At 33.6% G+C, this 16235-nt stretch overlaps 6 protein-coding genes across 6 annotated transcripts; 2 read left to right on the top strand and 4 right to left on the bottom strand.

Annotated features, from left to right (window-relative positions):
- Nucleotides 1-4: 4 nt before the first annotated feature.
- Nucleotides 5-2364, bottom strand: BX664DRAFT_362479 (uncharacterized protein). The gene is made up of 4 exons (XM_051548317.1): nucleotides 2222-2364; nucleotides 1842-2160; nucleotides 1577-1776; nucleotides 5-1495 (listed from the first exon to the last, which is right to left on the bottom strand). The coding sequence occupies exons 1-4, from the start codon at nucleotides 2326-2328 to the stop codon at nucleotides 472-474; spliced, it is 1650 nt and encodes a 549-aa protein (XP_051395931.1). The 5' UTR covers nucleotides 2329-2364; the 3' UTR covers nucleotides 5-471.
- A 1030-nt stretch (nucleotides 2365-3394) lies between these two features.
- BX664DRAFT_287150 (cyclin-domain-containing protein) lies at nucleotides 3395-4830 on the bottom strand. Its single transcript, XM_051541733.1, has 2 exons — nucleotides 4397-4830; nucleotides 3395-4328 (listed from the first exon to the last, which is right to left on the bottom strand). The coding sequence occupies exons 1-2, from the start codon at nucleotides 4545-4547 to the stop codon at nucleotides 3541-3543; spliced, it is 939 nt and encodes a 312-aa protein (XP_051395930.1). The 5' UTR covers nucleotides 4548-4830; the 3' UTR covers nucleotides 3395-3540.
- A 213-nt stretch (nucleotides 4831-5043) lies between these two features.
- Nucleotides 5044-7722, top strand: BX664DRAFT_362477 (dihydroxyacetone kinase). The gene is made up of 8 exons (XM_051548316.1): nucleotides 5044-5187; nucleotides 5258-5286; nucleotides 5345-5414; nucleotides 5512-5920; nucleotides 5995-6617; nucleotides 6753-6890; nucleotides 7029-7223; nucleotides 7315-7722. Exons 1-8 carry the CDS (start codon nucleotides 5172-5174, stop codon nucleotides 7605-7607), a joined length of 1773 nt encoding a protein of 590 aa, XP_051395929.1. The 5' UTR covers nucleotides 5044-5171; the 3' UTR covers nucleotides 7608-7722.
- On the bottom strand, nucleotides 7723-10089 carry BX664DRAFT_343220 (uncharacterized protein). Its single transcript, XM_051547268.1, has 10 exons — nucleotides 9862-10089; nucleotides 9759-9800; nucleotides 9337-9654; nucleotides 9179-9236; nucleotides 8879-9124; nucleotides 8692-8824; nucleotides 8480-8605; nucleotides 8346-8402; nucleotides 8148-8278; nucleotides 7723-7982 (listed from the first exon to the last, which is right to left on the bottom strand). The coding sequence occupies exons 1-10, from the start codon at nucleotides 9926-9928 to the stop codon at nucleotides 7937-7939; spliced, it is 1224 nt and encodes a 407-aa protein (XP_051395928.1). The 5' UTR covers nucleotides 9929-10089; the 3' UTR covers nucleotides 7723-7936.
- Nucleotides 10090-10274: 185 nt separating this feature from the next.
- On the bottom strand, nucleotides 10275-13177 carry BX664DRAFT_343212 (uncharacterized protein). The gene is made up of 4 exons (XM_051547267.1): nucleotides 12768-13177; nucleotides 12428-12695; nucleotides 12244-12352; nucleotides 10275-12168 (listed from the first exon to the last, which is right to left on the bottom strand). Exons 1-4 carry the CDS (start codon nucleotides 13083-13085, stop codon nucleotides 10509-10511), a joined length of 2355 nt encoding a protein of 784 aa, XP_051395927.1. The 5' UTR covers nucleotides 13086-13177; the 3' UTR covers nucleotides 10275-10508.
- Nucleotides 13178-14254: 1077 nt separating this feature from the next.
- Nucleotides 14255-15946, top strand: BX664DRAFT_303808 (uncharacterized protein; the record flags this gene model as incomplete). Its single annotated transcript, XM_051542497.1, has 3 exons — nucleotides 14255-14819; nucleotides 15129-15319; nucleotides 15452-15946. 3 exons carry the CDS (start codon nucleotides 14255-14257, stop codon nucleotides 15911-15913), a joined length of 1218 nt encoding a protein of 405 aa, XP_051395926.1. The 3' UTR covers nucleotides 15914-15946.
- Nucleotides 15947-16235: the final 289 nt, after the last annotated feature.

Genomic DNA, 16235 nt, shown 5'->3' with positions numbered 1-16235 from the left:
TTTTGGGATGATCACTTTTATCGCGCTATTATTCCTTTTTTTTAGTCAGCCTGAGGGTTTCAGTGAGTGGGGTGATCACACACAAGCGCCACTTTTTTTTACTTTTTGGTTTCAAGGTAGTGATAAAGTTGAATGATGAGTTGGATATCTTCCATTGGATGGACAGCATGACAAAAAAATATTTTCATGCGCCGCAAGGTCAAACAACAACATTGGAAAACGGATGTTTAGTTTTTCCCTATAAACCGAAAGACCATCAAACATACAAGGATTTTATTATTATTATTATTTTATTAAAAAGAATCATAAGAAAAAAATATACACACACACACAAAAGAAGGGAAATAATATCAAAAGTACATAAGAAAAAGTGTCATCATGGAAAAAAAAATAATAACCACTACAAGAAAAGGTATCATAAAAAAAAAATTACAAACTAAATAAATACAAACAAAAAATATATATAAACTGTCATTCTAGATGGATCAACCGAAGAGCAATTTGCCGAGCATCATGAATATTTTGAGCCATGTTGAGATTCAAAGCTTGCCAAGTGATAGTTTGGATGACTTGTTCATCCCATTTGGAAGAGTGATTATTTTGTTGAGGAGAATCATAAGTAAAAACAAGTGGAGTCATGGAGAGAGAGGTCATCAAAGGGTTTTCCAACGAAACAAGCACCGGGCCGAGTCGTGAGGTTGAAGGTACTGTACACACCAAAGTAGTAGGACTCCAATAAGACGTCAATGCAGGTTGGTCACCAAAATAACATGTCAATCCTTCATGGAAATGAGAGCCCAAAATAGTGATTTCCATCCCACCTTCTATCGATGCATGATCAGGAATCATTCTTTCCATCTTGGGTGCCATCATAGGTGGTGGTAACATGCTGAAGGATGATGATGGATAAATTGGTTGGTGACTAAGTTGATCCTTTAATTGTTGTTGTTGATGGAATTGTTGTTGATAGAGCCCAGGGGACGTGATAGCTGATGATGATGTGGTTGTCAAAGGCGAAGAGGGTGAAGAGGAGGATAAAGGCGAACCTATTTCAGTGGATGAGGTAGGTGGTGAAGAAGTAGGTGATGGCCATAATGATGGTAAAAACATTTGAAGATCTTGCATAGGAGGAGGAGGAGTCGTTGGGAATAATAGACAAGGATCCAAAAGTGATTCATCTGATTGTAAAGAAGATGACATTGCCGTCAAGGAATGATCATCAAATGTAGCCAAATCAAATACATCTTCTTCTTTCTTTATCGCCATTGGTTCGGTAGTGTTCAAGATATGAGAATCATCAAATGTAGCCAAAACATCTTCTTCGGGTGTAGGTAAGGATTCATTGACTTCTAATACAGACTTTCGTCGTCGTCGTCGTCTACGTTTATTGTCACCTAGTTTAGATAAGTTCTTATGATCATCTGTGATCATAATAGGAGGCGATTGACCTGAACCCACCAATTGTCCAAGATGATTGTGCATAGTAAATTTGATCCTATAATGTAGGGAAAGATAACGTATGTTGGTAATTTATCCATTTTTATTTTTATTTTTTTTTATTTTTGTGAATTTTTACCTGAAACCTTGACGTTCATCATGATGACGAGAATAACAAGTGATACGAGTAGGTAGTACACATTCGCCGGCATTGAAATCCAACAAAGGATCACTATTGAATAACAGAATACGTTGTCGTTCCCGTTCCATCAATCCTTCGTCATAAACAGAGGTTGTTCCAAGTTTTCTACCCGCCTTTTTTCGATCAGCACGTTTCCACTATTTATAATATAAAAAAAAAATAGATAAGAAACATATACGTCTTTTTATAAAAATTGACTTACCTCACGCCAAACACATCTTTGACACATTTTCACTTTGCGATGAATATCACTTTCACAAATCACAGAAGCACGAAGATGAAGTATAGCCTCTTCAGGAATCACATGATTTTCATCATCAAGATCCTCGTTGGATTTTCTTTTATTGGTTGCACGTCGTTTAAGAGTCAATAAAGGTTCAGGGAGGCGTAAGTGAGACCATTGTTGTACCTTTTCCCCTTGTCCATTGGTTAATTCGAGATAAAGTCGGATTTGAGTTTCTACGCGAGATTTAGCACCTTGTTCATCAATCCCGAGAACACGAATATGATAGTCGCCACTACTAAAAAAAAAAAAGATGAATATGATAAGCATGACCGAGATTACCAAAAAAAAAAGTTTACCTTGTGTTATGCAAGTCTATCGCGTTATTTTTATTAAGTGTATGTTGTTTTTCAGTTTTAATAGTCGAGCAAGATGATGAGTTAACATTGGAAAGAGAAGTGGTCATACTATGAGGAATAATAAAGAAGAAGAAAAGAAAAATGAAACAAAAAGAAGAAAAAAGAAAAGGGGAGGAAAAAAAAAAAGTTGACTGATATGCGGTATTCAAAGTGGAAAGAGCGGTAAATAGTGGGAAGTGTGACTTTTTGGGACCCAGTGGTGGTAAGATCGATTATCGATCAAAATTTGTCTGATAATGAAAATAAGTTTTACAACATATAGTTAAAGGAAAAAAAAAAAAAAAAGATGGGGAAAACCAAAAAAAAAACGTGGCTTTCCAATAGATCATCAAAATGATAATCAATAACTAGTCTTTAAGTTCTAATACAGTTTAGATAAAATAGGTACTCATTTGATTGATAAGAGTTGAATTGAACGAATAAGAAGAAAGAAGGAACAATAAACATTGAAATGCCGTCAGTAAGGTTACCAAATACAGTGACACTGTAAATGATGGTGGTCTATTTGATTGGCTTGGAACAAAAAAAAAAAAAAATAATATTCCTTAAGTACCATATCCGGCCAATGACTGGCGACAATCTTGGGTTATCTTCTAGTCACACATAAACTATAAATGATGTAAGTGAGTGTAACAAATTGCATTGATATCCCTCTCTTTCTAAATTTTTATCATCCTTTTTTTTTTTTTTTTTTTTTTTTAATGATATGCTAATCAATCATGATAGTAAAAAAAAAAAATTTATTATAATGATAATTATCGAATATTCTAAATGGTAGATGTTTCAAATAAAGTGAAAATTATTCTTTTATGTAGTAACGTTGCACTAGGTCCCTGAATAATAATAATAAAAAAAAAAATACCAACTTTTTTTTTCTTTTCTATAGATGATTCATATAGTAATAATGCCTCCATCTTTTTTTTTTTTTTTTTTTAAAAAAAAAAAAACGTATCATCCGTTCCTCACATATATGATTCGAAACGTATTTTACTTGATGATTTCAGCCAATCGATGTGGGCTAAAAATAATAATAAAACAAAACAAATTAAAAACAAATAACAACTCATCATGCCATGTCATGTCATGTACTCCTTTTGAATTTTCTATATAATATTCGTTTCAAATAAACCAAATGATGATTATAACTTTATTCTTCAAAAATAATAATAATAATCACTAACAAGTCATCCATCAGATAAAACCTAAAAAAAAAAGCATAAACATACATATATATATACAACATACAAAAGCATCATCATTCATGAGTTATGATGGAATCGCTTGACCGAGAGTTGTTCTTCTTGATCATCATCCAAATATCGTTTGATACCGCAACCATTTTTCTTGTTGATATGAGAACCATCGATGATATCACTGTTGGGAGGGGATGGATAATAAGATCGATCAGGAGAAGAAACAGATTGTAGATAACATTTGATACAAGTGGGTGATGGTGGTAATGAAGGTGATGATTGTGGAGATGATGATAAACAGGGTTCCAAAGCTGGGGTACTTTCATGATGATAATAATCATAACGAGGATTATTATGATTGGAGAAGGTCAAAGGCGGTAACAAGTAAGTTTGTTGTTTCTGATAAAGATAGGATTGTAATAAACAGTACCATTGATCAAAAGTAGATTTGTTGATATAAAGATTGTAGTTGATGAGGTTCAAAAACACACGTTCGGCAGCATTGATTTCCGTCAAACTGAGTCCACTGATACGAGCCCATGCCCTATTTCTATAATTCTTATCCTGAAGAAACTTGGCTGAGACCATCAAGGAGGCCAAGAACATACGTCGCCCGCATCCAATGATACTTTCGTGGAGAGTTTTCTTCTTATCGTTGTTGTTCATCAGATGATGTATGATCATCTTCTTGACTCGGAATAAATAAAACAAACAAACTTGTAAATTGGAATAAGTTGTCTTTGATCTTCGTAGGATTTCTTGAATAAAAGTTTTCGTACTGACGACTTTGAGATGGGATGATTGTTCATTGTACGATGGTTGCCATATAGAATCAATGATTTCTGCTGAAGTATCTATGGAATAAAAAAAAAAAATCAGATCAATGTTTGTCATAAACTAAAATGAGATGAATGGAACATACCGACAAGACGATCAATGAAATCTAGATTTTGTGTTGGATGTATTCTTGTTGGTAAAAAGTGATTATAATTTTTTGTTGTTGATCCTTGAAGGTTGGAATGAAGTGTATAATAGGGACTAATATGTATATGATTTGAAGAAGGTAAAGTCATGATAATAAACTATCGTCAATAAAAATAATATTTTTTTTTTTATTTGGGATAATAAGAGTAACAATCACACCAACAAAATCGTAAAATAATAAATAATAATACGATTTTTTAATTGGACATGATCGAAGAATAATATTAGATAAGAAGAAAGGAAAGAAAAGAAAACATAAAAAGAAATAGGATCAATTATTTATATTACCGCTTGCGCCTTTCGATCACATGTATTATTTATCAAATACTGGAAAACTCATTTGCTGCGCAAACTAAAGAAAGGATTGTCCGGCTTCTAGGATCCTTTACTTGTAACAAATCGTTATGTGGGAAGTTTTTATATAATAATAAAAAAAAAAAAAAAAAAACTTGATTACGCCATGTTTTCCTGTGTCAACTCTTTCTTTTTTTTTTTTTTTGCATTAGAAGTAGTATGTATCGAATCGCGGGGCTAAAAAAGCATTGCCTTTTTAAGCTATCCCCGTTCCTTTTAGATTTTTTTTTTATAGTTTGTTCACATGTTTTCACCAACCCATCTTTTTTTTTTTATGTCTGCGTATGTGTGTGTGAAAGCGCGCGTACTTATTTAGTTTGTTTTTTTTTTATATATTTTATTTAATACCATTCTAACTTATGACAAAAGACCAAGGTAAGAAAAGAACCATTCAATGAAAGAATTATATAGTTTTATCATGACCGAATTGCTTTTTTTATTTTAGGAAAACACTTTTTAAACGATCCTACCACTGTAAGATATTCTATATTTATTATTACTGAGACTCATGTCCAACTTTTTTTTTTAATAGCTTGTATCCGATAGTATACGAGGACTCTGTTATTCACAACCTCATCTTCGTTACTTACCTCAACAGAATGGTAAAAAAAAAAAAAATATGTATATATTCATTTTTTTTTTAAAAAAAAAAAAACAACAATCTAGTATGTATCAAAACTAATCATTCTTTACATATAGTTGTTTACGATTCAAAGGTACGCCAAATAGCCAAGCAACAGGTGACATTGGTTGCTGGGGGAGGATCAGGCCATGAACCAGCACATGCAGGATTTGTGGGAGAAGGAATGTTGACGGCAGCTGTGTGTGGCCACGTGTTTGCATCGCCTTCGGCAAGTCAAGTCTTAGATGCTTTGGAACTGATCAAGTCGCCTTTTGGAACCTTGGTCATCATCTTCAATTATACGGGTGATTGTTTACATTTTGGATTGGCTGTGGAACGGGCAAAGGCACGAGGGATACACATTGCTATGTTGGTGGTAGGCGATGACATTTCCGTGGGTCGTAGCAAGGGACACAAAGTTGGAAGAAGAGGAATGGCAGCTACGGCTTTGGTGATTAAAGTTTGTGGCGCTTTAGCTTCGAAAGGGCAAGTAATATTATTAATATATATTTTTATATAGATAAAAAAAATTTTTTTAAACCTTTTTTTTTTTTTATTAGAGCGTCATTGGAACAAATAGTTGAAACAGGACAATACGTGATTGATCATAGTGCCACTTTGGGTGTTGCTTTAAATCATTGTCATGTACCTGGAACTGCAAGTAACGTGGCTTTTTTAGAATCATTTGAAATGGAACTAGGAACGGGGATTCATAATGAACCTGGACTAACAAAGATGTCTTTGATGGAAGCTCAGCCTTTGGTGGAACGTATGGTGAACATGTTATTAGATCAAGAAGATCAAGATCGTGCATATTTGACATACAACAACAAAGAAATGACGCCTGTGGTGCTTTTGACCAACAATTATGGTGGCACTCCAAGTCTAGAATTCAATGTGATCATCAAAGAAGCCGTAGAAGCTATCTCTAGAAGATCTTCCTTGTGTTTGAAACGTATCCTTTCAGGGTCTTTTGTCACCAGTCTCAACATGCCTGGTTTCTCACTTAGTCTTCTAATTCTTGATGATGATCATCTGTTGGAACTTTTGGATCAACCTGTACAAGCAATTGGTTGGTCATCCTCTTCTATTTCTTGTTTCAGTCCTTCTCTTCATGATGATCCTGCTACTTCTCTATCTTTATTAGATACTGGTTCGCATGATACCAGAATTATTGATAAAAGTAAGTAAAGAAAAAAAAAAAAAGAGAATGATGTAGGACAAAATGGCATGACCTAGATTGGGCGTGGGTATTGACCGGGGAATATATATTATATATGCTCTTTCTAATCAACTATTTCCCAATAAAAATTATTAGGTAGTGATGGAACTTTTATTATTAAAGTGATTCAAATGGTGATCCAAGCCCTTTTAAAAGCTGAACCCACGGTGACGTCTTATGACACTATTTTAGGAGATGGAGATTGTGGCTATACTTTGAAATCAATTGCTGAAGGTAAAAAAAAAAAAAAAAAATAAGGTGAATTGTTATCTATTATATTCTAACGACTATTTTTTTTTTTCAATCTATTTTTTTTTTCCCTTCCACATCCTACCATTTTTATTTTATTTTCCTTTTTTTTTTTTTTCTTAGCCTTTGAAAAAGAGTTGGTAAATTTTCCGGTTTCATCTATCCCCGACACGCTACTGGCTCTAGCAGATACGATTGACCAAGCAGCAGGTGGTACTTCCTCAGCCATTTATTGTATTTTTCTAAGTGCTTTGGCCAATGACTTGAACAAGCAAATGACACAAGACCAAGCACCTTCATTGATTATGTGGGCAAAAGGTAATACAAAAAAAAAAAAGAATTAGACTGAACAATGACTTTTGTTGGGTGGTTCATCTTTTTTTTTTTTTTTTTTTTTTTTTTTTGATAGCATGTCAACAGGCTTTGGATTCTTTACAAGTATATACCCAAGCTAGAGTAGGTGATCGAACAATGATGGATACTTTGATTCCTTTTGTCAAGACATTGAATGAGCCTGATACTTCACTTACCAAAGCGATCGAAGCTGCTCGTCAAGGCATGTGGGCAACACAAACACAAACTACACAATTAGGACGCACCGCGTATTTATCGGATCAACATGTATTGGATGCTGGGATCCCAGATGCTGGGGCATTTGGTTTGATGGCAGTCCTGGATGCAATTGCCCTGGCCTTAACCTGACATTATGGATGATTCTTTTTTTTTTTTTTGGAGGAAGAGATAAGTGGTAGTAATAGTATTTATTGTTTTGTGTTTTATTCAATAAATTATCATATATGTTTTAATCAAGGCGACTCAATATAATTTTTGATATTTGTAAGTTACGTTTTATTTTTGTTTTGTATGATAATGACTCATAAGCTGGATGGAGAGAAGGGTGATATAAAAATAAGAATGTACAATAGTGTTGAAGAAGAATAGCTAAAACTAAGTGGAGGAGGAATAAATAAATAAAAAAAGGGGAATGATAGAGGTGGTATCATAATAAAAATTATCATAATCAAGGTGTATCAGTTTTGAATATCAATTGGTAAAAAGTTGCCAACAATGATTGTCTAAATTTGGAAATTCATTCAATATAAAGATGGTTATTAGTCTATTGTTGTTATACAAATAGAAATCTTATGTACTTACCGGTCTATTGATTAAAAGGTTGATACAGAGAAAGAGAGAGAGAGAGAGAATGAGTGTTGATGAAATATAATTCTATTTTCAACTTACATATTATATTTATCACGTCGAACTGTAAAAGAGAAGCAACAGGACATAATTGTTTGTGTTTTCTGATGCCTAATCAAACAAGAAGTAAGCACAGCCTTTTGTCGAGGATCAAAAGCAATATTCCCATATTTCTATACATACATAAAATTGGAATAACAAAAAATCAATTCAAAAAAAAAAGATATAAATTTTTCTTACCTCCCAATAATTCACAGTTGATTCTTCAGCCATGATTTCATAAATACACATTCTTCCCTAATCAAAAAATAATAATGATAATACAAAAAAAGATCAATCCCACATATTTTTTTTTTTTTTTTTTTTTTACTTACATCTCTTAATTCATCCACAGAGACATCTATCAAAGTAGCAAATTCTTTATTTCCTTTGTATATTTCTCCAGTACGTCGCCAAAGACATGCTGGAATGGCCATAGCACTAAACACTCGATCATAATCCTAAAATAGAGTAAAAGCAGGAGGGAAATAAGGACCACAGCGGAGTTTTCCAATAAGCATTGTATACATTTTTTTTTTCTTCTTACCAATAACAGTCGTTCAAAAGCTTCTTCTACCAAGATAAGATCAACATCAGTCAGTGATTGTGCAACATCTCTAAAAGTAGGTCGAAATGTTCCCATGACATTCAATATACGTTGTCTACTGTCTGGTGACATACTAAAGTTGGAAATAAAAATGAATATCATCATCATTATTCTAATTGTCACTTACTATTGATCCATATAACGTTGTAATCTTGCATAGCCATTCACATAATTATAAGGTTTCAAGAAGCCAGCTTCATATTTCGCATTGATCACCTCATTCAATCGATCTTCCAATTTTCCATCTTTTGGATCAGCTGCAGTCAAAAAGAAGTTTTCTTTGGTAGATACTTTATTGTCGTTGTTGGTACTCACATCATTGTTGTTGTTATTATAATGTTCCGAACCTTTTGATACATCATCCAAGAAATCACTAATATATAAAAACATTTAATGACATTGTATGAATAGAGTAGATTATACTTACTTTAAAACATTCAATTCATTTCCCATAGATTCACTGGCAAATGTAAATGATGGAGTGTCTATTAAAAAAAAAAAAAAGGAATAAGTCATCTCCGCTGGTTTTCTTTTATGAGATTCCCACGCCACTACTGCATATATGCTTTGTTTGTGTTTACTTGCCCCAAATGTTTTCATTGAATGGAATAGAATCATCGATATCTTCTAGTTGATGGTTGGGTGGTGTTGGTAATGGTGTAGCCATATTCTTATTATTATTAGACTTTAAAGGATTGGCATCGTCATACATATCATCATCATCTTCTTCTTCGTCATCATTATTTTCATTTAATCCATTCTGTTGTAATTTTCGTTGTTTTTGCTGCGTATGTGAAGAAGGAGATGTAGGTTTACTTGATTTCTTTCTTCCATGATTGGATCTTGGTTCATCATGACACATATTTCCAATATTTCGTTTAATACATCGTTGGCAAGGTCGTCCTTTGAAAAAAAAAATCATCAGTATAAGTTTTTCTTCTCGTCCTACCTTAATAACTCGTACTTTTTTTTTTAATATATAATATATATATTATACATTCATTTACCTTCATCACATGTCATATGAGATCGTCGACAAAACACACAAGCTATACACAATGACACAAATGAGTATTTGTCTTCTTTTTTTTTTCTTTTTTTTCGTCTTACCTAAAGAAACCTTTTTTCGTTTACGTTTCAAAGTAAGATCAGGAGGTAATGGAGGTGACTGAGACATGAAGAAATGAATATAAACGAAACGTATATGGAAGAAGAGAGATTGATATTTAATTATATGTTTATGCGTGTATATAAGGTATTAAAAAAAAAAAGAAAAGGTAATGTATGAAAAAAGACAAAAAGAAAAGGGAAAAAAAGGGAAAAAAGAAAAAAAAAAAAAGAAAAAGGACCCCCCTTACATCCCCACAATATCTGGGATTGAATCACCTAAAAAGGAGACAGTGAGAGAAAAAGAGAAAATAAATTGTTAAGCACCAACTCATTGGACGTGGAACTTTCTTCTTTATACACTATAGTTTTTGTTTTTTTCTTAAATGATCTATAAAAAACTCCCCAATATAATCAACATCATCAAACATGATTTCAGACGCACCTGACAACAGTTGGTGTTACACAGAGAATAGACGCTCAAACCAATATAATTTTACAAAGGGAAAAGTTTTGTTTTTGGAAAAAAAAGGTGGGGAGAATTATCATATTATTTATTAGTAAAAGTAGGACAAAAAAAAATAAGTACAAGGTATAAAATAAATAAATAAATATATGTTAAAAAAAAAAACTATACTACATCGTCATCATTATTGCCAATAACCAGATTCTTCTTGTTTTCCTCTTCGAGCCAATAATGATAAAAAATCATTTTCATCAGAATCAGAATCTTCTATATCAGACATTTCGTGAGGTTTGTCATAAATATCTTGTTCCAATGGCCCATTGTCTTGGTAATGTTGATTATTTCGTTGTTTAGATCCAATATGTGCTGCACTGACGTCCAAAGCTTCAATTGTACTTTCCGGCTTGTATACCGATGTCATTCCATCTACACTTCCTTTTCCGTCACTTTTACCTGCATATTGTTGTTGATCATCCTCTTCTTCCACTAATGGTTGTCGATAATTACTAAACGTCGTCAAAAGGCGATAACTACCTGATATTGGAGAATAACCTTTCTTCTCTTCGTTGTCGTCGTTATTATTATTATTATTATTATTATTATTATTTGTTGGTTTCGTATCAACTGACTCTTGATGATTGCTGATATCTTTTATAGATCCTTCCGCTTGTCGTGATTGGTCTATTTCATCTTGATCAGTCGTTGTTGTTTTTGTTTCATCTTTATCAAATGTGACGTTCTTCACTGTAATATCACTTGCTATTGATAGATTTGTTGATGCCGTTGGTCTTTCTGATAATAATGTTTCATTAGAATATCTTGGCATAAGATTATCGAAAGTTGAAGGTAACGGCGTTTCTGTAAGTAGGGATGTTTCATTTTTTTCATCATCGTTGGTTGAAGTCATGGGTGATGGTGTTGGTGTTGATGGTGAGAATGACGTTTGTAGTGTTGGTGATAATGGTACAGACAATGATGGTGTTGTTATTGTTGTTGATGATGATGATAATGACATTTTGTTGGTCATTTGATCAAACCAGCTCACAGTATCATCAAGTCCTATAGAATGATCGAATGGTTCACCCAGCGAAAGCGGTAAATAAAAAGAAGGCGAAGTTGTTTGGGTCACATTTGCTGAGGACGAAGATATAGAATGTGATGATTTTGACGTTTCAGAAGTGGAATATTGTTGTTTTTCATTGACGGATAATAAACTGGATACTTTTGATTGGTGTGAGTGCTGCTGTTGGTAGGCGGGTATCGAGTTGGGCTCTTGGTATGGATGACTCTTCTGAGAGATTATATTGGAAGCACGTTTGAAAGAAGAAGAAATATCCCAACGGAAACTTGTAGATGATATTTCGAGGACATTGGATGGAAGTGAAAATAATAAATCCATGGATGCCAACGAAGATAGTACAGATGGTTGTTGTTTTGGTTGTTGCTGTTGCTGTTGTTGTTGTTGCATTGATTGATTTTCTTGTCCAATATGCTTAACGCCTTTCACAAACTTTGGATCCAATATATCAGGAGGTAAGGTAGATAACTTCATGGGTAACGTGCCAATCACAATAGGAAGTTCAACACGCATAGATGCTAGGTTGGTACAAGTCCGTCGTTTATCCATAAGATAAGTACTAAGATCATTGATGGTATCTTCTCCATCCATCTCTGCCCGAACTTCAATACGGTAATCCACTTGCATAAGCCTTGCGTTGAGAGTGATGGTAGGTGAAATATATTTGGGTATCAATAAAGATGTTGTAATAGTTTGGCCACTTGTACGTTGAATATCGATATCTAGTTTTGTTGAAGTAACCACGGTCGAAGATAATAGATATGCCCTATTTCATAAAAAAAAAAAAAATACACATAAAAGTCAATGATCTAATCGATTTATCATTTTCCTTTACACTTACTTTTCTTTGCATAAAATACGAGTACATCGAATCAATGACACTGTGAGTCCATTAGCACGTTGATAAGGTTGAAAGTGTTGAATATCCACAGTAATAGGAATGACTTGGTCTAATATCAAATAAAATAAAGGTAAATCAAAAATCTATTTCAAAAGATATTTATATTTATATATATATATATTACCTCTGGTATATCCTTTGTGTGGTATGGAGGCGGAAACAGTTGTTTGATCATATCCATGATAGTCATCTTGATCTATCATATCTTCAGAATTTTCTGCATGCCAAGAGACTCGATTCCAAATAGGTTCTATTAAATCAGATTTGCTGATATCAAGTCTTTCTAGGACAGGAATATGAATAGATGTTGTGATGGGTGACCAATCGCGAGAAGGACGTTCTATTGTTGCTGTAATAATGTATTCAATAATCCCTCCAATATTTGTATCGCTCTAAAATAAAATAATAATAATAAGAATAAAACAATGTTAAATCTATAGTAATAGTATCACTCTTAAACTTACTTCAGTACAACTTGGTAAAGTCGAATCCACCGGTAAATTGACTTGAAAGGAGTATGTATAAGTTTGACCTTCTTTCACAGTACCAGGACAAACATCTAATAGCATTGTTTCCTTAAAATAATAATGATCATCTTGTTTCTTGGAACTAATATAAGTTCGAATACGACCAAAGAAATCCAATTTGATCCCAGAGACTTTGTATGACCTTGTTGGTATGAGGACAATCCGACCTTTTATACAATCTCCACGAAAGTAATATTTATATTCATCCAACGTAATAGTAAAGACTGATCCATGTTTTGGAACTATCTTTTTCATAATGTGTCTATATAAATAAGATAGGTTGATTAGGCCATGAAGTTTTCAAAAAATAAAAAAAAAGAAAAAAAAAAAGAAAGAGGATAAAAAAAAAAAAAAAGGCAGGGAGATCCTTTAATCGCGCGCAAATAGATCCGTGCAAAATCCTGACGGGAAATGAAATGACTGGAATATTTGCCACCGGTACATCTTGGGTCAGAAAGAGTGCGAGATATACATATAGAGAAATAAAGAGATGAGGATTTACTTTTTCCAGAGGAACTGATTTGTTTCAAATTTTTCATACTTCTCCCTATTTTGTTTTATGTGAATTCTATCAAAATGCATTTATAGGGGTCAGTTTATACAAAATTCGCATGTTCATATCTGATTGGCAATGATCCAATCATCCTGGTTCATATTTAAAAAAAAATCAGATAAATATTTGAAGTCCGTTTCCTATATTTATCTGTTTTTCATTTTTTGTTTTCTTTACTCTTCTTCTTTTTTTTATTTTTTTTTTTTATATATATATTTGTAATATCTCAATCTTATATATTGTTCATTCAATGTTACCCAATCTACTGGGTGGTAAACTCTTGACAGGAGTATTGCCTCCAGACAAACATGACCATTCTAATCCTTGGTTGCCATCTCATTCACCCATTGCCGATATAGAATCATGTATAGACGATCCAACTCTTGCTCCTCTTGGTGGTCATATTCGTACAATATCTTACAAGCAAAAACAAAAGAAAAAGGACTACAAGGGTCAAGTGAAGATTCAACGGAAATATGACTTATTACACAAAGATATTCATGGAGCTGGGCTCCTTATGTTACGACGCAAAAATCTTACAGCTATCGATCTTGCTCAACTACTTAATACAATGGCTCCTTTGGCTCCTTTTTTGAAAAAACAACATTTACAAAGCAATAGTTATTTTGATGGTCTCGTGGAATTAGATATCTCTAGGAACAAGTTATCATCACTCCCATCTGAAATTTCACTCCTTACCCAGTTACGAACCCTCAATGCATCATCAAACCTGCTGACTCACCTACCAACAGAACTTTATCACCTGACTCAATTGGAGGTTCTTCTTTTATCTCAAAACCAGTTACAGATCATTCCTGATGATCTACCTATTCAACTTCCTTGTCTGGTCACACTTTCCGTTGCTGGCAACATGATCGATTATTTGACTCACAAAGTGAACCAATGGAAACATATGCGTCATCTTCAACTTGGTTCTGTTTTTGGTGGAAATCTTTTGACTCAAATACCCGATACGATAGTAGAAATGCCTAGTCTCGAAGAATTGGATCTATCCTTCAATCAATTATGTGTACTTCCAAGCAACATGTATATTCCTTCTTTATTACATTTGAATGTTTCTCGTAACAAGTTGGATTCTTTACCCACAAGTATCGGTCGATGCCATGGTTTGAAAACTCTGAATGTTAGCAAGAATCATCTTACAACATTACCTGCGAATTTGGTGGAACTGGACAATTTAGAATTATTGGATATATCGGAAAACTTGTTATGTATTATGCCTGCTGATATATTGGAACGAATGAAAACTACTTTACTGATCAGTGGGAATCCACTCACTCGTCCTGGACATTGTGATCTTTCCAATTCTTCAGATGCCTATGCTCAAGTACTCAAACGAATGACTATGCGTGCCTTACCTATGATGCCTTCATCATCAGCTTCTTCATCTTCTTCAACAACATCATCCAAATCTGGTGGATTGATTCATAGTTATCATCATCATCGTCATCATCAATGTGGTCCTCAAGGTTCTGGATGTCTAGGTTCAACGTCTTTACAGCAACAACAACAAGAATCAACGGTATCATCTTCACTATCTCCTGATGATCAAAAATACACATCTTCTCTTCGTCCTCATCCATCAATGATTTCTTCACCAACTGCAGCCCCATCATCATCTCCATCATCATCATCAACATCATCACGAATATCGTCTAGTTTTGGGTCTCTATCAACTTCAACGTCATTATCGCAACCTTCGTTATCGATACCTATACCATCAGTCTCTGTACCAACAATAACACTAAGGGATGATCATCACAACAACAATAACAATGACAATGATGATGATGCTTCGATTGATCGTGAATTATCCTTTTTAGCTCAACAATTGAATGTACAAGGTGCACGATATCCTCTTACAGCAACTTTATCTAGATCTGGCTCACCATTATCAGAGAATCCAGCGACAACAGTAGATAATGACAATACATCTTCAAGAACAGCAGCAACAACACCAACAGGTAGTCGAATAGGAACACCTCTGCAAGATGATATGTTCTCACGATCATTATTAATGGAAACAATGGCAGCCAATATGGAGGAGGATGATACGATGATGGAAAATTCTGGTGGACTTGCATGTACATTATATGACCATTCAACAAATTCGGAAACATCAGTAAATACCAACATTGTTCATTCATTACGGGAACTAGCTACACGAGTGATATTACAATCCAAGAAGAAGGTACCTTTACATATGATTCCTCCTCATTTAGCCAATGATCTCGCCAAACATAATCGTCGCTGGTGTGCCAAATGTCAACAACCTTTTGTGAATGAATGGTTAACTTCTGTGCAAGTCAAAAGCTATAGTGGTCATCCTGCTGTTGTTCGTCGTGTCCGATTTTGTTCTACTCGTTGTTGGCAACAGTATCTTCATTCAAGGAAATCTGTGGTATGTGTCCATCGTGCTGAATCTCAACCTATTTTACGACAAAGTGCTGAACAAGAAGAAAGTGATTGGTTACAAGCATCATCTCTGGTTACTGACTCTCTATGTTGATCTCTTTTTTTTTTTTTTTATCATTATTATTTTAATTAATTTATTCCCTCCACTTTTTTTTTTTTTTTTTTTTTTACCCTACATCATATAGTTATATAAATATATATTACATTGTACATAGTCTTCTTTATTATGATGGTTTATTTATTGATTGGTTCAAATTGACAGGAAATAAAAACAACAATTTATATTATTTTCTTTTTATACAATATATTCTCTAACTCAATAGATATGATGATGATAGTAACCATGTCTGATGATCATTTCGGTATTTTTTATGTATGAATTACCAGGTAACCTTATGGCGGAGAAACCCTAATTT

This window comes from Halteromyces radiatus (assembly GCF_025201355.1).
Source record: "Halteromyces radiatus strain CBS 162.75 chromosome Unknown BX664scaffold_11, whole genome shotgun sequence".
Classification (NCBI taxonomy): Eukaryota; Fungi; Mucoromycota; class Mucoromycetes; order Mucorales; family Cunninghamellaceae; genus Halteromyces; species Halteromyces radiatus.
The sequence above is the reverse complement of the archived record's forward strand: the minus strand, read 5'-3'. Positions and strand labels throughout refer to the sequence as shown.